This window comes from Enoplosus armatus, chromosome 4 (genome assembly GCF_043641665.1).
Source record: "Enoplosus armatus isolate fEnoArm2 chromosome 4, fEnoArm2.hap1, whole genome shotgun sequence".
Lineage (NCBI taxonomy): Eukaryota > Metazoa > Chordata > Actinopteri > Centrarchiformes > Enoplosidae > Enoplosus > Enoplosus armatus.
In genome coordinates, this window is record NC_092183.1 from 21,363,472 (window position 1) to 21,389,002 (window position 25,531).

The 25,531-nt window shown below is 42.6% G+C and overlaps 1 protein-coding gene across 1 annotated transcript; it reads left to right on the plus strand.

Moving 5' to 3' along the window:
• The first annotated feature begins 3,377 nt into the window (after positions 1–3,377).
• LOC139283826 (calponin homology domain-containing protein DDB_G0272472) lies at positions 3,378–25,160 on the plus strand. The gene is made up of 11 exons (XM_070903867.1): positions 3,378–4,687; positions 4,795–4,885; positions 5,698–8,505; positions 8,992–9,117; positions 20,215–20,330; positions 21,892–22,042; positions 22,286–22,448; positions 22,686–22,819; positions 23,011–23,153; positions 23,278–23,365; positions 23,486–25,160. Exons 1-10 carry the CDS (start codon positions 3,378–3,380, stop codon positions 23,351–23,353), a joined length of 5,118 nt encoding a protein of 1,705 aa, XP_070759968.1. The 3' UTR covers positions 23,354–23,365; positions 23,486–25,160.
• Positions 25,161–25,531: the final 371 nt, after the last annotated feature.

Here is a 25,531-nt window from a genome sequence, read left to right on the forward strand (position 1 = left end):
AACAACACTGCAACCTGAGACGGGATAGCCAGCCAGTTGGCTAGCTAAGTAAACCAGCTAAGTTAGCTACTCTGCTAGCCCCTGTATTAACCAACTGTTACGACTCGTAATTATTCTGTTAAGTTGGGTAGATATATTGTGTTTGAAGTTGTTTCGACAAGAGAAGAGGCAACACTGACATTCCCTTTTGGTAAGTTGTCTCAAACAACCAGCGAAAGACAGGTTCAGTCAGTGTTTCCATTTTGCGAGTTCAGCTTCTTGAGTTATTAGCTTAACGTTGCTAGCCAGCAAGCTGTTGATGCGTTTGTCTTTTCCTTGTATTTGAAGTCTCCGGAATTAGTAGACAGACGTTTGCGCTGAATGCATCGTTCTCATTCAATACTTGTGCATAGTTTTTGTGCATTAACTGCACCCCTGAGCAGGCCAACTCTTGTCTTTGGCTAAATTGGACCTGGTACCACGATACGAGGTAGTGTAGGTGAGCAGAGGCTCAGGACAGGAGGACGAGCTAACACTTGTTGCAAATTCTAGACTCATTTTAGTGGTAATAGCTATTATAGAAAAGCACCAAAATAAAGTAACGTAGTTAATAAATACATGTCAGCCATTGTTGTAACATTATTTAGATTTATTTGAATAACTACACATTATTAGTATTAACATCTCTTAATTGATGATCTGCATGTATTGTATGTATGTTCTTTTTTGAGGGACCTATGTAGCATTTGACAGGTATACATTAAATCTAGCCTTTTGGTTCACCATGAAACATGTACAGACATGTTTAATTGGGCTTACGCCTGTTATAGACTATTTATTTATTTATTTATATATTGTTATGTACTTTTTGATCGCAAGAAAACCTAAAAACCTTAACTTAATCTACTGGATCATGTCCTTATTAATACTGATAAATATTACAAACAGGTTAAACCTGTCTTCTTGGATGACAGCAGACAACCTTAGATTAGTTGCATTGTTAGATTAGTTGCATTGAATGTTTGTGGGTTGTAATTAAAAGCTCTGTTGCACATTGTGTGGGAACTCACTTGAGAGAGACTATACTTCTTCTTTCAGTTGCTAATAGATCAGCTGACATGAAGTTGTCTATTGTGTATGAAAGGAAATTTCCTCTGTGTAACTGGCTGAACCAGGTTACTGACTTGATTTCTTTTACTAGTAACATGCTGCGCCAAAACACATCCAAACACTGTGCTGGCTTACCCTATGCCCTACTCTCCTCCTGTATGGAATTCCTGCTAGAAATGTGTGACTTTTACTACACCTACATCTTAAAGATGTCTGCCAAATGTATGAGTATTCAACATATGTATGCATTGTGCTAGAAGTAATACAGATCTTGGACTTCTTGAGTTTTGTTGTTTGTGGCTTTCAGTAATGAGTCTTATGTAGAATACTCATATGTCTAAGGCTATATAAGGCAGACACTTTCCTAATCCCTGCTGAGCTGGCCGACCCACCATCACAGTGAATGTTTTGCATTCCATCTTAGCAAAGGCGTTTCCTGTCAACATCTAAAGTTCAAGTTTTCCGCTTTTCAATCTCTGTTAGCTCTTTTCCCATTTTTTATGCAGTGAATTCAATGGATAAAAATGATTTAATCAGCACCCATGTAGTTGAAACTTATCAGTTGATGCACATGAAATGAGATGCACAGAAAAAGAGCAGACATAAAGACATGGCTCACACAGAAAAGGGCAGCAAACAGTACTGTTTACAGTACTTATAGTTCCAACTTTCACAGATTGAATTTACATAGATAAATAAGTAGTATGTAAGTGATGACAGGTGAGCAGTGATCAAGGGCACAATGCAAATATAAGAACAGGAAGAAGGTAAACATCCAACAGCATTCAGTTAATGACTTTACTCATGCATTTTGTTGTTTTCTATGTCTGGACATATGCCATCAGCTCAAATGTATGGGTGTGACTATGTTTGCTCAAGTCTGTGTTGGTGTAAACATTATCATCCATTTGCTTCTGTATGGAGGCGGGAGAACACCACAGTGAAGAAGCTTTTGGACAGCCCCGTAGTAGCTCGGCTGTGATTTGTCAACCGCAGCAATCTTGACGAGTGAAAAGCTTGTGTGCTTTTGTTGACACAAAGTGTGTTCCTCTTAAGCTCCTTGGACTCCTTCCTCCTGTGTGATATGACAACGCTGCTTGGTTACAACAGAAGCCAGAGCTCTACGGCAGACGGTTGACATCTGGTCAGGTAAGATATGCTGGGATTATTGATAGCAGTTTGATCCAGCATGTCATTTTTCCAAAAGAACTGTTGCATGTCTGTACGAAGTATCTGAACACAGCAACATGTGGAAAGCATTATCAGATGTGAAGAAGGGGCTTCTTAAAGGGAAAACACAGAATTGCTTCAGTTGTAATGTTTTCTATCTTTGTTTTCACAATAGAAACAACAGATAAAACTGATTATTGTCATAGTGTGTCAAAAAACTGTGTCCGATGTCTGTTTAAGATAAACATTTGAAAGTTCATTAGGGGAGGAGCTGAATCTTAAATGGCAGTCTGATGTGAGTTTGCAGTGGAATCCCTCATTCACTGTCTAAGCCTGATTTGCCTGTGTCACAACATGAAAACGAAAACAATGACATTGTACAGTTGTCCTGCCCTGCCCTGTCTCAGGATCCACCTTAAAGATACACAGTCCTGATCACTACTGCACCAGTTTTTTTAAATTCATAATACATCAGGCAATATATATATATATATTGCATTATAAAAATACTGAACATTGTTTGTAAAAGTGAAACAACATAGTTTGGTGAACATATTGTAATGCCTCTTCTTTTTTTAAACAAAACACAAGGCAACTGGCATTACAACACCTACTAAATGAGAATACAAAGTATGTAGCCAAACAAATGTATTGTATGTAAAAATAAAGGAAACACATTTAAATAGCCAGCACTTTTTCCAGTGAGCGCTTCATGTGTTGTGTCCATAGAATTTCAGTCTACTTAGTGTAAGATTTTTCTAAATGTTTTTCATGGAAAAGGCCTATCAATGTGAACGTGGATGATCACTTGATTGATGAAACAATTAATTGATTAATTGTATCATCCCTTATTCATCTGTCAACACCTGTACTTTAATCTGCTACAGTGATCAATAACCTTATGTAAATATTTTTCTAACTCGGGTGTATTATTGTGCTGCAGTGTATGGCACTCCCAAGGCAAAGTCCGCACTAATGACTAGGTAGAGGTAGTGCTATGAGGTTAATTATGAGTTTGTGCTGTAGTGCCTCAATATTACAAATGACCAGAGATCAGTTTTTGTTTTGTTATTCTGAGGAGAACTTTTTCTTTTTACTTAAAGGTGCTGTTGAAGAGGATGGCTGCTCAGGTGGAGGTTCAGACTGGGGAGGTAGGGCGGACAGTGGTGGGAGGACGGCTTCACCTGAGTCCCCTGACTGACTCCAGCAATAAGAGCCTCATCGAGATCCCTTCCATCAACCAGTCCCATATCATCACTCCAGAACCTAACAAACCAGTCCCAGGCCCCAAGCCACGGCTCACTCCAAAACCTTTTGCTGTGGAGAAAAACCCCACTATTAAGCCCATACTTGCCCCTAAGCCTCAAACCAAGCCCAGACCAGAGTCCACTCGCCTTGCTGGATACAAACCTGAACTTCCATGCAGTCCGAAACCACAGCAACCAGTTGCCCCTGGCAAACCCAGGCCAGTGTCAACCAACCTCAACCGTCCTGCCCCTACCTCCTTTAAAACATCTAACAAGTTGAACACTGGACAAACAACCAAGCCTGTAGTCCAGCCATTTAAACCAGCCCCTCCTATTGATCTTGGAGACCCCAGCAAGCCCACTCCTGTTCCAGCAGAGAGGCAGAAACCAGGTGCATCAAGTTTGGCCTATTCCAAGAGCCTTAAAAAACTTCTAGCAGCAGAGTGGTCTGGAACCACTAAAAAGGAAAACGAGAAGGACCAGATGACATCCAGCAAAGTTGGGACCTCCATTACCAGAGCCAAATCCATGGGCTTTCTCGTTCAGGTAGGGCAGGAGGAAGAAGACAAGGAAAAAGCTGAATCTGAGGCAGCAGTGCCACTGCGACCCCAGCCCAGAGGCTCCAGGCCCAGACCTGTATCAGCTATTTTCCTTGACAGTCCAACCAAGACAGAGTCACCAGTTCCTGCCCCTCGCTGGGCCGGAAGACGACCACTTTCAGCTGATCTCACATCCAGGTTTGAATCTATAGGTCTTTCACTGCACCGTAAAACTCCCAAGGCAAATACTGAGGAGAACACTCCAGAGGAGAAGGCACTGCCACAGAAGAAAGAGCAGGAGAAAACCCCCAAGAGTACCACACCACAAAGTACTGATGGTGTAACTAAGCCTGCTGTCTCAGACCAAAGCAAGACAGAAGAAATGACTGATGAGGATAAGCCTGCGGTTAGTATCAAGTCGCGAATCAGTCTCCTCCTCGATTCGTCCTCATCTCCTGAGCCGGGTGCCACAGGCCAAGGGTCAGATGTTCACTCTCCAGTGCAGCCACTCCCTGAAACTGAACCACCAGTCGGTGTTAAAAAGCTCATCAAGCAGCTGACAGAGGACACAACACCAACTCAGAGCCCTGTTGTGAAACCACCACTGAAGCCCCGCCCCTTGCCCCTCGACCTGACTAAAAGGTAAGAGCTGCTCGTCATGTCTCCTCGGCTTCCTTTTGTCCCATGTCTTTGTCCAGAGGTTCCATTGTCATGCATGGCTTTTGTCTCGTGTGATGTATGTTCATCAGGTTTTCATCCGAGAGGTCGCCAGACCTTGGTGGCGTTTCCCTCAGTGAGGCAGCAGGCCGCCATGAGATCGGCAAAGATCCTCAGTGGAGGGTAAGAGAAGGGACATAGTGTCATAGGAACTGGTTTCTGTTGGCCTCAGTCTATGTATAACAGGCAAATGAGAATGACAATGAGAAACAGTGTTACAGCTCAGTGCTGGGAAAAGCTTTCACACGCTATCCTCTCAACAGAGTTAAAAAGGGCGCATGAACATTATACAGGTAAAGTCTGAGAAGTAGATTGTGAAAAAGGGTGGAAGTTGACAGAATGAGCCTAACTGTCTGCATATATACTTACTATCATAAAATTACGCATGAATAGGTCAATCATGGTGAAATATATCTTTAAGTGTGCTTACATTTGCTGTCAACCCCTGTATGTCTGAGTTTAGAAGAAAACTCCCTAGTGGAAACGGGGAATTGTAGCAAAAACAATTGTCACTGCCATAGATGTACAAAGCTGTGAAACCTAAGACAGCCGGCACATTAATCATCCCCGGTGGCTGCTGGTTATGAAACATGCAGTGAGGAGATCACTGAGAAAAGGTCAACACAGAGAGGCTTTGATTACCACCTCTGCACCACACCCACTGTTATGAGGCCAATGGTTGTTCACTTGATCACTTTAACTCCTTTGTGTGCTGTATTTTCTCCTGTTCTCTGTTCAAGTCACATTTGTTCTGGTCTCTGGTTTTGTCATTAAAAGCATTTGGTTTTTAAAGCTTTTATTACTATCAGATGATTCCATATTTATTGTTACATCGTGGTAAAAAAGGGAAATGTGATTGTTAAATGAGTAGACAGTAAGTTGTAAGCTTGCTCTTATCACATAACAATTCTCAGTATATCTCTGAATTTTCTTAGATTGAAGAGTCAGCTTTCACCCCCAGTGACCAGGGGACATTTGTGGATTTAAAAGATTCCCAAGAGCAGCTCACAAAGGCCTCCACACCTGATGGGCCTGAGGCAGGACAGACATTTGGTGCCACTTCCAAGGAAAGTGGTCCCAGCAGTGACGTACAGACAGTGAGAGCATCCTTGTTTGAAAATGTTGTGGAGAGGCACAGTGTGCTAATGGTGGATGAGGGCAAGCCTGTAAACAAGGCCAAGGATTCGCTCAGCAGCCCGTCATTTAGGGGAGGAAATAGTGAGGATGAAGGAACTCTGGTCACTGCCACCTACAAAGAGCCTGTATCTCCATCAAGTCCTCTGCGGGTGTTGCATGCCTTTGACACTGTGCAGGCAGTGGAAGAGAGCAGGGCAGTGAGTGAGAACATCCCATCAGCTCAGTGGGAGGATAAGGCCATGACGCTACGCTCCAGGCGCTCAGAAGGGAGCAGGCTGGTGGCAGAGAGGACTGGTTCAGCACAAGGCGAGCCACCTTCAGCTGTGATGCTAGAACAGCAGCCACGATATCTGAGAGTCGGAGCTTTGCACAAGTGGACCACTACAGGTCTCGAACAGGAGGCAAGTCCGGAGACAGGGATGCTAAAGGAATCACAAAGGGAAGGACAAGTGGCTTTGGATAAAGACAGAGACCGGCAGAGAGAGGCAGAACAGGAGGAAGTGGCTGCAGCCCCTAAACGTTTGAAAATGCTGCAGGCAGAAGAACAGCCGAAACCCAGGGCAACCTACTTTGCTTTGACTGGACAAATGCAGGAGCCAGTTTCTCCTGTAGATGCCCGAGCAAGCATAGGGGACATGACTATGCCCTTGGATGATTTCTCTGTGAGGTCTGCACTGGGCAGCTCTCAAGGGAAGATTCTTCCATCAAGGAGGAATCCATCAATAGATGAAGCTTTTGGAAAAAACTCTCAAGATCAAGTTGAAGAGTTGTTGATGAGGAGCCACATGTCACAGATCAGATCAGCGCTGGACGGACAGACAACAGATGAAATGATGGAAGTCGAAAAGAAAAGAGAATTAAAAAAGGAGACAGAAAGACACATGGCAAAACTGAAAGAACTTGAAAGGGAAAAACAGAAACAGATGGAAATGGAGAAAGCAGCACATTTAGAATTTACACGCATGAAGGAGAGGGAGATGCAAAGAGAATTTGAAAGGCAAAGACAGAAAGCCTTTGAGAAGGAGAAACGGGACTTTGAGGAGAAACAACATGCACTGGAAAGGCAGAAACAGATAGAGCTCGACAAACAGAAACTGCAAGAATTGGAGAGAGAGAGACAAAGAGAACTGGAAAGAGAAAGGCAACTTGAGAAAGAAAAGCTTCGTGAGTTGGAGAGACGGAGAAAGATTGAAAGAGATAAACTGCGGGAGCAGGAAAGGGAGAGACAGCGTGAACAGGAGAGGCAAAGACAAAGGGAGGAAGAGAGGCAGAGAGAGCTGGACAAGGAGAGACAGCTGCTGGCAGTTCAAAAGGAGAAACAGAAAATGGAGGATCTGGAGAGAATTAAAGAGCAGGAGAGACAACAGCTCTTAGAGTTTCAAAAACAGAAGCAGAAAGAAAAGGAGAGGCAGCAGCTCCTGGAGCTCGAGAACAAGAGACTTAGAGATAAGATGGAGAGAGAGGAGGCAGAGAAAATAAAACAGATGGCATTAGAACAAGAAATTTTAAGAATGAAAGAGCTCGATAAAGAAAGGGAAAGACAAAGGGAGATGGAGAGGGAGCGTCTGAAAGAGATTGAGAGGGAAAAGCAGAGAGAGCTGGAGAGACAAAGACAAAGAGATTTAGAAAGAGAAAGACAGAGACAACTAGATAGTGAGCGACAGGAATTAGAAAACCAGAGGCTGAGACAAAGAGAACTGGAGAAGGAAAGGAAGAGGAAGGAGGAGTTGGAGAGAGTGAAAGAGATGGAGAGAAGGCAGCTCTTGGAGTTTGAAAAGCAAAAGCAGGCAGAGAGGGACAGACAACAAAATTTGGAGCTTGAGAAACGCAGACTGAGGGAGAGGACAGAAAGGGGGGAGGCAGAGAACATGAGACAGATAGCCAAACAGCAAGAAGCAGAGAGGCAGCGACTAAAAGATAAGCAGAAGAAAGAGGAACAGGAGAGGGCGAGGTTGGAGTCATCACCTCTCAGGCCTAAAGTTGTGGATCTGGACTCTATTCTCCGAAATGACCCGTTTTCCAAGGCTACGTCTCAGCGCAGTGACCCTGCAACACGATGGAGGGAGCCATCTCCGAGAGCAGAAGAGCCTTACAAACCCGCCATCCTTGACATAGACTCTTTCACATCTCAAGCTCAGCTGTCCCCCAGTAAAGACTTGTTTCCTATTTCCGGTATTCAGGCTGTAGACGCTGGGTTTGGAGCTAGATTACAGCCTACACCTGAGAGAGACGTTAGCTGGAAGGTACCATCACAGTCTTTTGTAGGTTTCACAAGCCCAGTATGGACAACGTCTCCTCAGGACCCGTGGGAGCTGCGGCCTGTTGAGATGTCTGTGGACCAACCTATGGCTGAACCCAGAAAACATGGCAACAGACTCAGCCCAGAGCAACTCCTCCTCAGGCAGGAGGAACGGCACCCAGCTCCACAGAGGCACTGGTCTGCTTTGCTGGATGAACCACTTCAATTGACAGAGATCAAAACTGGAGGCTCTCCAGGTGGAGTCCCCAGCAGCACTACTGCAGAGCAGATATGGTTCCCCAGAGAGCCTCAGCCTCAAGACAGCGGGGGAGAGGTCCGCAGCCACAGGAGATCACAGGGATCTCAGGTGAGTCAGAGACATCCATGAAATACTGTCAGAGGCACATTTGGAAAATGTTTTCATTTTATAAAACGGTTGTCTCCTTATGTTGAAATCAAATACACCATTTTTAGAGATCATCCATCAAGCTGGCAATTTTAAAATTAGGTATGTGAATCAAGAGGATGTACATGATGATGTTATTAATCTTAGTTAAGCCATACTTCTGCAACTTACGGGACTGTATGGAAGAGTAATCATGCACATGCATGCTGTTCCATGCTGTTATAAAAGTTACGGTTACATTGTGTGTTGAGAAAATAAACCCATCAGAGAAGGAAACAAATGGCCACCTGAAAAAAGTCTGACAGTTTCAATGTAGTTCTGATGGGAGTCGATCACAATTATCATGTGGCATATGACTATCTCTCCCAGGTTCACAGTACACTACAGTGAAGATATACATTTGATGATGCAGCTGAGGAGTTCACTTTGGTCCCCATTTGTTGTTAGGAGCTGAACAGGATGCGGTCTCGCAGCGTGTCACGGCGATCAGCCCCTTCAAGTAGTGCTGTGGAGGGAAGCCTCTCCAGGATGAGGAGTCGCAGCGCCCACAGGGAGCAGGACCGCCACAGCTGGGTGAGTCAGGCTGCAGATTGGCCTCTCTAACAGTAAAACCGGGCCCCAGGAAAGATTTAACTCAATGGGATTTAAAACTGCTGCTTGAGTCTTTGCTTCAGTTTCATCATTGGCTGTGAGCCCTTTATTACAATCTGTGTTTTTATTTGGATTCAGCAATTGAGTTTGTTCTGTGAGTGTGTGTTTGTGTCTTGCGCATTGAAGACAGGCAGTAGGTAGAGGGGGAATGTTCAGGTAGTAAAGAGTCAGTGACTAATGTTGATGGTACAGCCTCCTTAGACTCGCCTCCACCCATCCCACGTCACGTACCAGTGAAGTGGCGGCCAAACACCTTCTCAGGCCTGTAGGCATGGCTCAGGGAACTTTCTGAAGTGAAATGGCTTGTAATGATCATGCGTCCTGCAGCCAAGCAGACGCGTAATATTTGTGCGACTGTTTTCCTCAGTGCTGATTGGTTATACCTCTTATGCCTAACCTTTAACCTTGTGGTTCATATCAGTTGTTTTTCTTACATTTGTCCACCTATTTGCAACTGTACACATTACATACACACATACAGTATCATCTGTATTCAAGCATGTATGTGTGAATCAGATATGCAGGGTCGGGTTTAGATGACTCTTTGTCATTGAGACTGTAATTGTGGCCACGGTTGTAGGTCTACACTATGAACACAGAAGTACAGCATGTGTCTAATAATTGCACACTGCCATGATACAGAGTGTAAGATCACTACCACCATCTAGTGGTGGTGATTCAATCTGTGAGTGTCACCCTTCCTGGTGTCAGAGTGGTTCGTCGTTGCTGTTGTCACTGCGTGTGTTTTTTGGGTTGAAAGAAGCTGAGTTACAGTTGTCTGAAGGCTGACGTTGAAACCGCTGTGCTGCTTTAAAAGGTAGCAGTAGTGGAGCTAAATACAAAAGTTTAATCAAATCACGAGAATACACGCTATGTGACAGATGCTTTTACAGCTCAGATAACATTGCACATTGTAGAAGATCCACTGGATTAGAGACTTTATCCCGTAATGGTAAAACTGGTACTAAAGGTACAATAAATATTACATATTATAAAATAAACAAATCCGAATGGTTTTCCATTATACTGTATAACCACCTCCTCTTAATGGTGTCAATTCTTGGACTGTGTTTGCTCCTGTCAGTAGCACATTTTAGACACTGCACGTTACTGTATTACAAGTATGTGATCACTTCTTGGACTGAAGGAAAATGTGACTGCAATTATTTGTTTTACAGACAATTGTACTTCAAGTACCTGCTCTACGGTGGTACTTCTATAAAGTAGTAAATTATTATTATGTTATTTTAGATTTGTACCAGGTGACAAAAACATCCTTCAGACAGATTCATATGATACAATATGATTGTTACGAGTGTATCAATAAAGCTAGAACAACATCATCAAAAATAATAACACTAGATGTTGATGTATTGTGTGTTGTTTTAAAAATAATCCCAGAAAATATGTTTTATAAATCTGTTTGAGAATTTGGCTTCAGGATTTACAGAATTTACAAAGAATGTCTAATGCCAAAATCCGTCAGTGTGAGCAGATATCAGATATGAGTAATTTCCCAACATTGTATTTACTGGCGGAAGCATCTTCAGACCCACAGAGATGAGATCATAGTTGTGTGGTGACATCATTGGTATTAAGTTGGAGGGTCTGAGGCTGGTGAGTGGGGCAGAGCAGAGATGGGCACCGGGCTGAGAGCTGTGTTGTACATGTGGTCATGCTGCCTGACTCCACACTGCCTCTGGGTAAGTGACCACACAACTCTCTTATCATCACCAGTGTTTCTCTGTTGGGCGTATACGTCCTTTTACAACATACTGAGTGTAGGAAGTTATCATATACAGTACACTCTATGTACTTTAGCTACATATCATCTCCTGTGTGTGGTTGCAGTGTCTGGTTGGGTTTCTGTCTGGGGCTGCGGACATGTTGATGATGTCAGCAGAAAAGGGCAAGTGATGAGCAGCCCTGAGTCACTACCCAGCAGGTGACAGTTAGTATTTGCAGGAGGAATATTAGGGAAATTGGGAGCAGTAATAAGATACATCTTGTGATACAACTGTATCTTTGTCTTGACTTCTGTCTGTTAGTCTAATTTTAATCATTTTATTAAAAACAGTAGAGGAATACGTCCTACAAGGAAACTCATTTGCCATCTCTCATTTAAGCTTGCAATATGATGTGCTTGATGATGATTGAGCATATATGTTGGAATGATGTAATGTTTGGATGATTGAAAAAACAACAAAGGCTGAAACTAATTATCATTTTCATAATTTTTGGATTAGTTAATTGTTTGTTATATATATAAATGACGGAAAATACTGCAATTTACCCACCGCAATTTCCTGTATGCTAATGTGACGTCTTCAAATTGCTTTCTTTGTTCAACCAACAGTTCAAAAACCCATGTGCATATATTTTTTTTTATGAGAAAAGCAGCAAATCCTCAAGTTTGAGAAGCGCGAACCAGCAAATGTTTCACTTCCTTGCATAAGAAATTATTCAAATGATTAGTCATTTATCAAAATTGTAAATTGGATTTCTGTTGATTGACTAATCGAGTAATTTATACATTTTTTCAGCAGTCATTTTTAGGATTATCTCAACTTAATTATCATATTAAGACAGAATATTATCAAAATAGTTTTTTGGTACCACTTGCGTATGAAAGTAATAATATTGCTTTAACCAATACTGCTGTAACTTCCAGATGTTTGATATGAGTATCTTAGCTCTTTCAGGCTGTGTCCGTAATAGTAGAGGCAGCCATTTTCAGGCTGAGGAGTACGTGAGAGAGGTCAGTTTGTGTGGCGCTGGAAACCAAGAACCTCACAGCAGACTTGCCTTCAGCACACACACACAATCAATCAGATTACCTGTAGGGGGCATTTGTGGACAGGGAGCCCCTCTGATCCAGTTTGCTCTCAGGTTAACTCACTGATGTGCGTCTGGAGTCGTCGCCTACTGTGGCTTTATTTGGGGTTCCAGTCCACTGGCACCACATAACAGAGACCTGTTTAAGTTGGTAGCATGTATCAGGAAGTAAGAAGTGTTTCCTTGTCTGTTCTGCTGCGTAAGTCTGACTCTGAGTGAGATTTAAACAAACATTCACTTGCCACACCTGTCTTTTCACTCTTCTCTCTCATGCATGTCTAATTGATCTATTTATAGTTTTCTCTTTTATATGATCATGTTCTCATTCCTATCTGATTATATCACACTTTCTCATCCCCACTTTCTGTCTAGCTTTCTCTTTCTGCTTTGAAATGTCAACATATGCAGTATCTCTTCTACGTTAGTTTCCACCACCTCTCTGTCCCGGCTCTGACACTTCACTGTCCTGCCATGCAACTGAATCAGGCTGGAGCGACAGAGCACCGCAGAACATATATCACCCTCCCCTCTCCCTCCAGCTCTGAATCAGGGACCTCCCATTCTCTCTCTCTCTCACTCTCCGACTCCGCTCCACACTCCCTCTCTCCACCCAGTTTCTCCTTGACGGTGAGTCCTATAGCGCTGAGTACAGAGAACAGCACTGCTGACGCATTTTCTCCTACCTGCCCGTACCTGCAGAAAAAGGCGAGGAGAGAAACATTTTCTCTCTGTTTCCCCTTTCTCCTCTGGATTTGACTTCTCCTCCACAGTACTCTTTTCCTCTGTTTGGCACTGCGTTGGTTGCACTCTGGCTTTCCTTATGGGATACGAATGACTACAGCAGCTTTCCTTTTGCCACCAGCTGTCCTGCACCATTTCTCCTCACAGCTTTTTGCCAGAGGGTAGCATGGTATTGGGCACCATGGGAATGTAACCTTGTTGGATGGATGGATGGATTTTTCAGCCTTTAACCTGGGCCTTGTTTTGGAGGAAACGCATCATCTTCAGCTCTGGGAGAGCTGTCAGGTCAGCTGTATTTGAGGCTGGGATCAGGACAGAGAAGCTCTCACCTGGAGAATTGGCAAAAGTGTCACAGAGCATTGTTTAAAATAGCAATTCTTATACCTAGTATTATTAGCACAGTAGATCTGTGTGATGGAAACTGAATGTTGTGCCAAACATAGACAGTATGTTGTATTATTATTGCTCGTCACTTCTGTACTTGATTAGTTGTTTGTACTTTGTGGGCGTGAAGCCAGAGAAACATGGCTGAGAAACCTGTTGGTAGACAGCACAGCAGTTTTTCAGGCTGTCTCATCGAGTAGTGCCCTGCATAACTAATAGTAAGTGCTGGCCTTACATAACCTTGATGTGCCCACTTGGTTGGTGTGCCAAGCATATCACAGCTAGCATATCTTGTGTGCATCGAAATAGACATTAGAAAGCTTCACAATTCACTTAAGGCCGACAGCCTGGAGCCTCGACAGTGATGAGTTGAAACAGAGTCCTGACGGCTCCAGTGGGACTGCACTGCAGAAAGGCCATTTAGAAGTGAAACTGAGGAGAGGCTCCATCCTGTAACGGTCAGGGACTGACTGCCGTTATCCGTGCTGCAGTGCTGTAAGCAGCAGATAACACCAACATCACCACATTGGACTGGCTGAGCTATGTTGTTGTTCTCTCAGTCACCTTCCTCACTGCTGCAGTATTGACCCAGCAACGCACATCAGTGAATACCTGGGACACTGTCCCTGGACTGCCACCCGCCCAGCATAACCAGACTCTAATGATTCCCAGCTGCTGCGATAATAAGAGTCACAACTCTGTTCACAGACTCTATTCTGACGCAGCGGGTCCAGTAGTGGGTTGTGATGGAGTATTTGGGAGACAAGCTGTCAGTGGCCCACTCTCAGATGTCAGGATGGGTGGGAAATGTCCGTCGCTCCCTTCACGGGGCTTTCAGCCTTTTATCCAGCTCAGTGGAGAGGGGAGGCAGGGGAGAGGACGGGACTGGGGACTTCAAGCGAACAAACTCCCTGCGCTCCCTGGCCTCCCGCAGCAGGGAGTCCATCCGCAGGTTCTCACTGCGCAGCCAGCAACGTCTGTCCCTACGCAGGCGCACCGCACCCAACACCCCCACTGTTGTAAGACAACACGCACCTTTCAAGTACAAACACACTCCAGAGAAGTACCAATACCAGCTTTCACCACTGATACTAATCACAAACTAGAAACAGAAGTATTGGCCAGGCAGCAATGACATTCATTACTTTACCTGACCAATAGAGTCAGTATTTACTATAATTATACGCTAAGCATCATTACTTTAACATGTGTTGAAGTTAAATAAAGCACAAGTGGAATTCAAGTCATTTTGCAGCAATGTCCATGCAGTTCTGTAATGTCACTCTGTCAACAGCTGCTCCTTCGTCAGCTATTTGGTCTCTAGCCAAACATGTCAAGAACTTATCCTTCTGCCCTCCCTGCTGCTTCTCATTTATCTCTTTCTATGCTTTCACTTTATGTTGTCCTTGGCACAATGTAAACCTTTCTTTGTCTGTCTCTCTTTGTTTAGCAAAGCAGTTGTTATACTGGTTCTTCCAGTCACCATGTAGCCTACCATTTGTGTTTTTAGTAAAGAAATTAGGCACAAGGACTGACAAAAGAAGGAAGAGTGGGATTCCTATTTCCGCTCTCTTGAAGAGTACAAAAATCAGATTCCTTGCCTTCTTATCACTTGTCTCCACCCTGACATCTAAACTGGTCTGTGCACTATGTAAAGGACAGATTTCTAAATCCATGTAGGGATATGGATATATTGCAGTGAAGTTGTTCCTATCTTTAGGTTACGCCTGTTTGCTGAACTGCCGTGCAACACCTCATGAGTCACAACTCCTAAAGATAAGAGGTGTTATCATGACGTCTGTGTGGCTGTCAGTTGTGTTGACATGTCTTAGTTAGTCTTAGACATCACCAGCTGTGATTGCGGTTTCTGGAAGCAGTGTACAGGGCTGGTGTTAAGTGGACGAATGACAGTAAGAGGTCAGTAATGGTTGAATGGGATGGAAGCGGCCAGGTAGCCAGTAAATGGGTGAGAAGAGGCAGGGGATGGGACTACACATTTCTCCATGAGCCCAAAATTGTTAAAACAGGTTTGTATGCCCAGAGATAGAGACAAATTGGAAAATGTTTCTGGTGTCTGAACTATTTTGTGTGTCTGTGCATTAAGACATTGAGTACTAGTGAAGACAATAATACTTGCCACATTTGCAGATACTGGTCTAGTTTTATGTCAGAACAGTCTCTCCTCTGGCTCTGATGTGTGTGACCACAGTCGAGTATTTGGTATTAGGTTGCTTTGAATAGATTTGGCTGTCATTATAATAGATTTCCAGATAATGGAAAGGTGTATACGACAGTTGAAAGTGATGCATGTTTTTTATGTATTGTTTGCGTGAGACTGTGCCAAGTGACGCAATACCAGAAATTCAGCCAATAGAATTGTTATGCTAACAGACAACATCCAGTTAACCAGAGAACTTAAAATGACCTGCTGCATACATGTGAATACAAGCAGTAAAACATAAGGAAACCACCAGTTTAAGAAATTCAGGAGGTATTAAAATCTTATACACTTAAATTTAAACAAATGTAATAAATCATATTTGCAAAAAGCGAGTTAATGGAAACGTTGTTATCCCACCAGGAGAAATATAAATTACACAAACATAAAATACATACAAACACAAAAACACACTCAGACAGGTCAAGAAATTTTGGCTGTAATTTATTAATGGGGGACTTTAAATTAATGGATACAAAGGATTTTGGGATTTGGATGTTTAAAGAGCATTGTCAGTAGTGTGACCTGATGACAGGACAAAACTATCAGTGAGAAATATGTTACTAAAAAATTTATCAAATAGATAATATTATTATATATACTATTACAACTGTTTTATAGACATGTAGCTGCAGTGTTTTGCTGTTTTATGTCTTCAAATAATCTTTGGGGTCAGCTATTAGCCCTGTATGTGTGTACTGGACAACAGCACTTCCAACAAATTGGAGATACATCGAACAGGTCAGAGACAAAGATTAAACTCAAACAACGTCACATTGGCAAAAAACAGGAAAACAAACACCAGGCTGAAAGAAATGAGAATAATCCTTTAAGTCAGGTCCAGTGTTCTCTGAGTTAAATTCTTAAGCCAAGTCAGGTTTTTACATTCTTTCCCTCTGTTCTTACTAGACGCTTTGTCTGTATGGACCACTTATGTAATGAAAGAATAACACAGTACTGTTGGGTTTGCCCAGCAGAGTTCGTCTTAGTGTAAGCCCTCTGACATGCGGCTAGAATGCCCATTTGCTGACATGAGATTAGTGCTCGTGGGAGCAGTTGTTTTGAATATCTGTAGGATATTGGTATTGATTACTGCTCTGTGCATGAGGGCATGCAGAGCATATTTTCCCACTCCACCCTAGCCAGATTGATTAGAGCAGATGAGTAGGGAATGGGGAGTGGCGACTCACTGCAAGTATAACATGGTGATTGAATGTGTTTTCATGGCTTTTAATAGAGATGGTCATGTCATGTCCGATCTCATTTACAGTAACCTGGATAAGCTCATACCACGATCATGAGCCATGTTACAGTCATAGCAGCTGTATGTTGTTGTTAGCTGCTGTACTGAGGTACACCTTAACATAGATTTGTATGGTTTACAAGGTCTGATTTGAAGATGACATACGCTTATCCTTTTTGACTGTAAAGACTGCAGTATTTATTGGGATCCTAAGGTGCACACATATTCTTCCACAGTGCTGTTAACTGGGTTATAAGCTTGTGTCTTGGATGCTGTGTTCATGTAAACACACTTATTATATCTACAGTAGATGCTCACTCTGTGTTCTCCGCTATGATGTAAGACCATCTGTTAGGTGCTTTACTGCAGAGACCTTCCCTTTTCAAGTGAACAGAACTACTGATTTTCCATTTAACAGTTGAGGTAGGAGCAGTCCATAGACCGCTGTTTCCCTGTCCTGTGTGAGTGTGTCATCGGGATACATGTGTGGCAGTCAGCGAACAGTGTGTTATCAAGTAGAAGTTTCCAAGGCCTCGTTCCAGGCCCTTCCTCCTCAGATTGTCAGTCAGCCCTTTTTAGTGATCAGCCCTTTCTTTCCTTCATCCTTCCATTCATCCGCTCTTTGTTATGTTGTTTCCCCGACACACCCTTCCTGTCTACGGGAAGCTGGTTATTGCTAATGTTATTAAGGAAAAGCCTTCCTTCTGACAGCTACAAATCATTGATACAAGACCTGTTGGTTCAGTGGGCCTCCTTCATAAACAATATCCACCTTGTTTGTGGTTGATAGCAGAGCCTACACCTGTGAGTGTCCTTTCAGCTGAGCAACTGAACAATCTTAGCACTTTGAAGGTTTTTTGGTTTCATTGTTTGGCCAATAAACCTGTCTAACCTGGCATTGTCTGTAGCAGACTGCACCAAAAAAGAAAATAGAGGAGTCCAATTGAAGTGAACTGAGGCTGTTAAAATCCCTGTTTTACTGAATTATAAATGGTCTGAGATTACGAATGAGCCTCTAAAAGGCTTTACAAATTCTGCTTTGAGCAGCCTACCATAAGTCTTTTCTTTTAGCTGCTGTATAATGGCGTCTCTTTTCAACATGTTCTAGCAAAAGCAATGTTCCTACTCTATGCTGATCAGGTGAGGGTGTGTTCTGGGTGTGTTTTGGTTGAGTAACGCACCCGCACACATAGGATAGGAATTTTTATCACCAGAATTTTACAAGGTTTTAAGATTTATTCATTTTTTGGCTTTGTGACAACAGTGATAGCAGAGTACAGTGACAGGTAGACGAGAGAAGGATGACATAATACCAAGGTCTCCAGCTGGAATTGAACTGTGGATGGCGCAATTACATTTTATGCTCACAATGATGCCCTATACTGGCCCTTTTAAATCATCCATAAAGACACGTAAGGTCTCAGTATGCTTCAAACTACTAGTTTTTTTTGTAGCATGTTGTAGTTGTAGCATGTGCCCTCTGACCATGTCTAAAGTCTAAAGTTTATACCTGTTCCAAATGGCCACACTAAAAGGAAAGCCAAAAAGGCTGCTGTATTAAAGAAGGGCGTGACGTTCTGAATCATAGAAATGGGGATAACGGTGCACACTTTAGAAACAGAGGGACTGAGAGAGAAGTTCAGCACCTGCCCACTTTGATACCTCCACATACATGGTCAATTGCTGCGTGATTGTCTGTTTCTGAAAAGATTGTTGGCGGCAGCCCTCCCAATTCGACTGTCAGAAAGACGTTTTCAGACACAGGGTATGTTATGCTGTAACAGAAGTGCTTTTCGGATGGTCAAACAATGTCCAAAACCTCTTCCCTCACACCGACAATCCAACAATTTAATCCACGTTATGCAGGAATTGGCAGGGTTGTGCAGAGTTGAGATGGCAGGGTTTTGAACTTCCTCCCACAACTATTTCTGTCATTTTTGTATGCACTTCCAAGAGCAGCTCTATGATTGCCTTTCTGAAGAGACTGTTTAAGTATATGGATACCAGTGCACATTTTCAAACGATTGTCATGCCTCTCCCCCTCTTTATGACCACCAGCTTTTCACCCCACCTTCCAGTGTGGCCGCTTGGAACAGCTATAAACATTTTTTGTCTTCTGACCTGGTCAGACAACATGTCGTACCAAGTAGTTATTTTCAAGCATACCCCACCCTTAGACAATCCAATGAGCACTTCATTTGAAGGATACTGAGGCCTTTAACCCTGTAAATTATTCTGAATTAATAGTATATTTACTTCTGGGCCACAATTCATTCTACATATTATTTATGAAAGGATCATCAAGGCTGCTGTTTTTAGAACAGCACCCATTCAATAGATGTGTTATTGATCTGTTGCTTCTTTTGATACTGTAGTGAATGATTCACTCATTAATATAGTTCAGACTTACAATCATTGATCTCTCTATTCTTTGAGGAAGACCTACTCATCTAGCTGTATTAGCTATCCTGTTTAATTGATCACTAGATAAATGGAGTATGTGGTTAGTGTTTCTGCATGTTCAACCTACAGTCTGAGTTGGACTAGAGGTTTTGTTCATTGTTGTCAGTGGATGCAGGACTCTGAAGTGTGTGTATTTAAGGGTAAGTGGTGTGACCCTGTGATATCAAGTTGAAAAGTGTGAGTGCTGTAAATCCTTGAGAAGAGGATGAACTTGAGTACAAGTGCTTTCTCAGATGCAGGGAGCAGTGTTGAATGGCATTCTCACTGTTTTCTTTTTTCCTGTCAGGAAAGGCTTAGCTGATAAATGACATCCTGCACTGCTGTTCTTTTTTTTTTCTCACTCTCTTCAGCCACGTTATACTCCCTCAATCCAAATGTATCACAGTCTCACTCTACCTCAAATGTTCTTTCTGTGTCATTGTCCCTCTGCTCTCGCATATACAAAGAAAACAAGGATAGCATTCATGAAGCTCTAAGAATGAGAACTCTGAGCTACTGTCACTGCTCATATAAACATCACTAGTGAACTGCCCTCATAGTCTAGGAACCTGGGCAATTACAGAGCCAGGTGTATCACATTTCTCTGTCCAACCCTCAGGCAACATCTGAGGACAGAGGGATTTTCTATTGTTTTTGCCTATATAGGCCGGGGTTATCAGTTCATGCGCAGACGTGCCTCTGTGAGCTCTGTGTGGTTTTGAGACAGTATGTCCTCTGTACTAGCCTCATTAAAAGAAGCATGGTTCAGTAGGCAGCAAACACACACTCAATCACCCACCCACCCATCCATCTCCATCTTTGTCCCAGCTCTGGTCCTGTCTCCATTAACTCATCCCTTCACCTTTCATTGTGCGTCTTACTGTACCGCTGCTGGCTTCTCAAGCTCGAAAGGATGCAGCTCTATTAGCAACACCGTTGGCTATTCAGTAGCAGTGGTGACATTGATTAACTAACTACTGTATTTCATCATTCATAATAATGGGAAACAAATCACAGATATTTACCAAACTTAACTAGGGTTCAGATGTCAAATGAGAGCTGCTATTGGTGTCCCCCAAGCCAGTCTGTTATGTAACTTAAATCCAATGTATTCCTCCTTGTTCATTCATTATTTTTCTCTTCCTCCTGCTTTCAGGTGCAGCAGAAGCAAAGTAACAGTGGTGAAGAGGAGGGGAGGGACTCAGAAACACTGGTCCATGAGACTGACAGTCAGTATGGGACCTGGGAGACGGGACTGCGCACTGATGACAGGTAAACACATATTACACAGTCTCTACTATCCACAGGTTGTGAATGTTCAGTCTGTTTACATGCACACAACACAAGTCAATGTTTCCAAAGTATCAGAATCGTCCATTGCAAGCACAACTACGATAAGCATAGTAGGCAAAGTTGAAATTGGAAATATCTATGCAATGTAATCCATGTTAACGACAAATGATTTAGATAATCTTTATCTTAGAATAGTTTAGAATAACTGGTTTAAACTGGACTTAACTGAAACCCGGCTATAGGCTTGTGCCACGATGCCGCATGCATTCCAGTGGGTCTAGCGTTGTGTGCATGTTGCTGTGTCTGTACAGTTGAAGCTGGGATGGAAAACATTAACTGATAGGAATGATTAGAGAAACAGGGGCCAGTCTGGAAAAAATCATTTTTATAAGTTGGTGTTGGTGGAGCCTCACCAGTATTAAAGCAGCGTTCCAAGAATGGTACAGATTATTGTCTCTACGTACAGTATCTGAAGGCTGTAGACTCAGAGGAACTGCAGCTGAGGTTTAAAGATGAAGCTTAGAGTATTATTCAAAGCATTTTTTGCATTGACTAAAATCCACTTAAAAGGGCAGAAACAATCAAATGAGACCAGTAGCAAGAACCTTTTTTTAAATATTAGGTCTTATATGTAATTTGGATGAAATATTTGTTATTTACAATCACTTAACACCAGAGGGTTACCAACTGTTGCAAACATTTTTTTTCATATATTAAAAAAACTATTCAGACAAAAACATCAAAATATTGAATTTAGATCATTCTTTTTAACATCAAATTGTGCAGAAACTCTGTACCATGTTGTATGTAATGCTGTGGTGTGTAAGTGTGAGTAAGTAAGTAAGTTTAAAGGAAACCAAAGGAAAACCTTCCATGTGACTATGAGTGAAGTACCTCCTTTTGAAAATACAATCATCAGGAATGAGATTTGAGATTCTGAACTGCGCACATAAGGATTGTGTAAATGATCACACCAACTTTATTTTATCTTTTTAATAATTATAAATCATTTCCCTGAAAAGACCAAACGTTAATTATTCCTGCTAACAGGCCTGATAATGGTGATACCTCTGTGCCACAGAAAGCTATTGTTGTAGCAAGAGGAACTGATAAATTCTTTGTTGGTTTTAGATTAGAGTTTAGATTGACTTTATTGTCCACCTCAGTGGAAAGCTTCACGCAAAGTACAGCAAAGGTACACACAATACTCATAACACAGCACGAGAGGCACAGGGTCAGCATCGCCCGTGGAGTTAGTATCTTTGGGGAATTGTTGATTATGATAAAAAGTAAAAAATAACTCCAGCACTACCCTGTAACAGAGATGGCTCCTCTGTGTCAGTAGTACATTTCATTGTATTGCAATCTGTCACTGACCTCCTGTGGTCAGAAAGTAATATCACAACATTCGCCAACACCAATAAGAATGGGTAGTAATTCTGTTCAAAATTGTAAAAAAAAAAAAAAAACTGATTAAAACTGGGGTGACAGCATCCACACAGTTGTTTCCTAATGTTTTTTTTATTTTTACCTATTTCAGCCTCACTCCTGCCACTCCCAGTTCAGAAAGCAATCTCAGCCCATCACCACAGAAGCCCACTCCACCACACACACCAGGTGATCATGCCTCACAGTTTGATACTCTGGACAGCCTCCCTCCCTCATCCTCATCCGAGAGCCCTTTCCCTGATGTAAGTGTTGTCTGAGTTAACCACAGCTTTACCTCTCTGCTTGTCTCTCTTGTCTGATGCTGTTCTGTTTCCATTTTTATTTTTTTAAATTTCGTTTGCGCCAACCAAAACTGAACAATGATCAAAGTCTTTTCGTGTTTTAGCAACAAATGTGCGTTGTGACTGCGTTGCCACATGTGCCCTTGACCATACTGGTATGTTTACATGTTGGCTGATGTGTTTTTCTCATGTGTGGATGTCCAGGCCCCGACTGCTCTGTTAGACACCAGCGCTCTTCGCTCCAGAGCTCAGCTGGGCAAGAAACGAGCCCCGAGGACACGGCCGTCCAAGGCTGCCCGTCAGAGTGCTGCACTGGCAGAGGCAGAGGGAGGAACCACTGAGGACTGGCTTTACCGAGACTCCACAGGTTAGCACTTGACACAAAACAAGACCAGCTAAAGTCTTAATAAGGTTCTGATGCATTAGATAAGTAGCTTCTTCAGTGTACACTAAACAGGTGTAGGTTAAAATGATGCACTCAGAAATGTTGTTGTCCAGATGTCCTCTTAATCCTCTAATGAAGGGCTGAAACTACACCCTTTTTTTTTTATGGAGTACACTGTATGCACGTTTATGACAATAATTTGTGTTCTCCCTACGACAGAGGCAAAGGTTGAGAGTAAGGACGATGACTTGGACCCTGAGGAGCAGGCCAAAGGAGCTGACGCCAGCCCGGCTGTCGCCTCTCAGCCACAGAGGGTCGCACTGTTCCCTGGGATGGACCCTTCAGCTTTAAAGGTGAGCCTCACTTGTGCATTTGTCAGTTATGTTCACAAAACGTGTATGTTAACCAGTCCCGTTACTGCTTCTGTAGCATGTTATTTCTAGAGTATTTCTTGTTTTGCCCTCTCTGGTCATGCATTGTATACATGCAGTGATGTGCTTTTTAATTTTTTAAAGTTCCTAAATGTGTCCATTCCTGTTGTCAGGCCCATCTGAAGAAGAGGGGCGATTCTGACAATCAAATCGATGGACCTACTCCCTCTCCTTCCCAGCTTTCTCGCTCTCCCAAGTCCCCCTTCCTTCCCAGGGCAGCTCGTGTGCTGCCCCCACCTGGTGGGAAAGAAAATGGGTAAGTGGCAAGTTACGCTTAACTTATTTTCTTTGGAGACAGGAACTTGTCAGCAAATTGTTTAGCTGTTTGACCCTGCATTAACTTTCAACTTAGTAATGCTGTCTGTCTCTTATCTGCATAGTGAGGAGGACTCCCCCCAGTGGTTGAAAGAGCTGAAGTCCAAGAAGCGCTTGAGTCAATATGAAAATGAGGGCTAAGTGAATAATGAGGTGAGTTTTTGAATGTCGTCTTTCACTGTGTGTATTTAAAAAAAAAAAAAAAGAGAGAGAACACAAACTCATGATTATTTCCATTTCTGACACCTGTTATCTTCTCATACTGCCCTCAAGGTTGCCTTAACAGATGAATCTATATGAAACAGAAGCCTTAACATTCGACCCAGAGAGGAGGAGAGGTGAATCTACAGCTGCTGATGTCTTTTTTTCTTTTTGTTTTTTTGTTCTCTTCCCGTCTGGGTTGATAAATGTGCATGGTGCCTTTTTTTATGGAGAGTTTCTGTCCTATGGAAAAAGAAAAACTGAGCAAGGAGGGAAAAAAACATCAGGCTGCTCTGCTTTATCCATCTCGTGCTTGAACCTGTGGAAGTTCTTCTGTACCAGGAGGCACTTCACATGGACACTTTAATAGGGACCAGGAGAAGTGGGGCAAAAGGGAGAAAAGGCAATTATTGGCAACTATTTCCTGTCAGGCCACATTTCAGGAAGTGGTTCACTTGTGGGACCACGACGCCTCTTTGTGCTGGTCGTCCTTCATCACAATGCTGGAGGACAATCCAGCCAATCCTCTACATGATGTTTCTATGTAGTTTCCTTACTCTGCTAATACGTACAAGTTGGCCACGTCTGCGCCGGATGTACATGTGTTATCAGACAGTGGAGGTTGTTGATGGGAGCCACGCAAGCATTGCCATAGTATAACATTTCAGACACTAATGATTTTCCTCCTTGAACATAGAGAACAAATCACTGCAGACTTGATTGTCAGCGAGAGTGTATATCATGTTAGTAACTGTAATCAGGAGATGTTATATTTGTATTATATCATTGATTTAACTAAGACAGAGAGCTAGTTTTGAAAACATTAAGGTGCATCACTACAATAGAGGCTCCAAAGCCTTTTACTTTGATACACTCCACAACCCTAACAGTGTCACAGTTGCTGCATACTGTAAATTGTTTTGTCTAAATATCTCTGTGGGAGAGGGACGGGGGACTTCAGGCCAATTGACTTTGCATCTGTCAATCATGAACGCTCCTTATTAGCACAAATACACACTACTTCAATCTTTTCTGATAACACTAATCAGTCTGTCTTCCTCCTTTTTAATTGATTGATTGTAGCTATAAGTTCATTATAAGCCATACTTTCACCTTGTAGCTCACACACACACACACACACACACACACTCCTCAATCATGTTTTGACAATATCTTTCTCCAAATGTGCAATTTCCTTCTGTTTTGTCCCCATTGACGTGCATGCACAATCTCTGCTGTCAAACCAGGCATTGCTCAAACTGACTGACTGACTGGCTTAGAGTTTGGGGGTATTGGCTTACACTACTCCAGTGGAGGGATGATTTGTACACTACATAGTTTAAGTGACTCTGCCCTCTATAATACTCCAAACATGTGTAGCTGCTTCACAACTTGACTGTAATCTTCCTCCTCATGTCTGCCATCCAACCACTCACTCTGCTCTTCTATAAAGCACTTTGTCACTTGATGCACTACAGCACTGACCTCTGTCCCCTCTTGTTGGCCGTGTCTTGTCTCCTGTATTGTTGGAGAGCCCGTGCAATGCAAGTGAATGTGTTGCTCGAGTCCGCGATCGTCCCTGGTTTCTATGTACATGATGTTTTGCTTTGTCATAAAAATGTAAGGGTTTATTTTTTATGTCCCTTTGTCCTTTTTTTATTTGAAAGTAAAGATGTATATTGCACTGTGTTGTACTGGCCAGTGTCCTAAAGTGAATACATTCTTAATAAAAATTTACTTGACTTGAGCTGCACGTGTCTTTCCAGTATTTCTCTGGCTAACATTTAAATAAACAACATTTTCATCCTTTTTCTGGGTATTTCTGTAATTAGAAAGTGTTGAGAAGCCTTAATCAAGCTTTGAGTCGATTAAAACCATTTGAATCAAATCACGTACTGAAAGTCTTTAGTCGAGCGAGGTCTGCGAATGAAATCATCGCTGAATTTAATGAGATTCTGTGATACAACTGCTGCAACAACTGTGAATGGAAGTATTTGATCTTGCTGATACCACTAACCCACATTTGCGAGAAAAGTGTGAGGAAGTTTAGTGCAGTTGAGACTGGGTGTAGTCCCAGTGTGTGTGTGTTTGTGTGTGTTTGTGCTGAGCGGGGCTGTT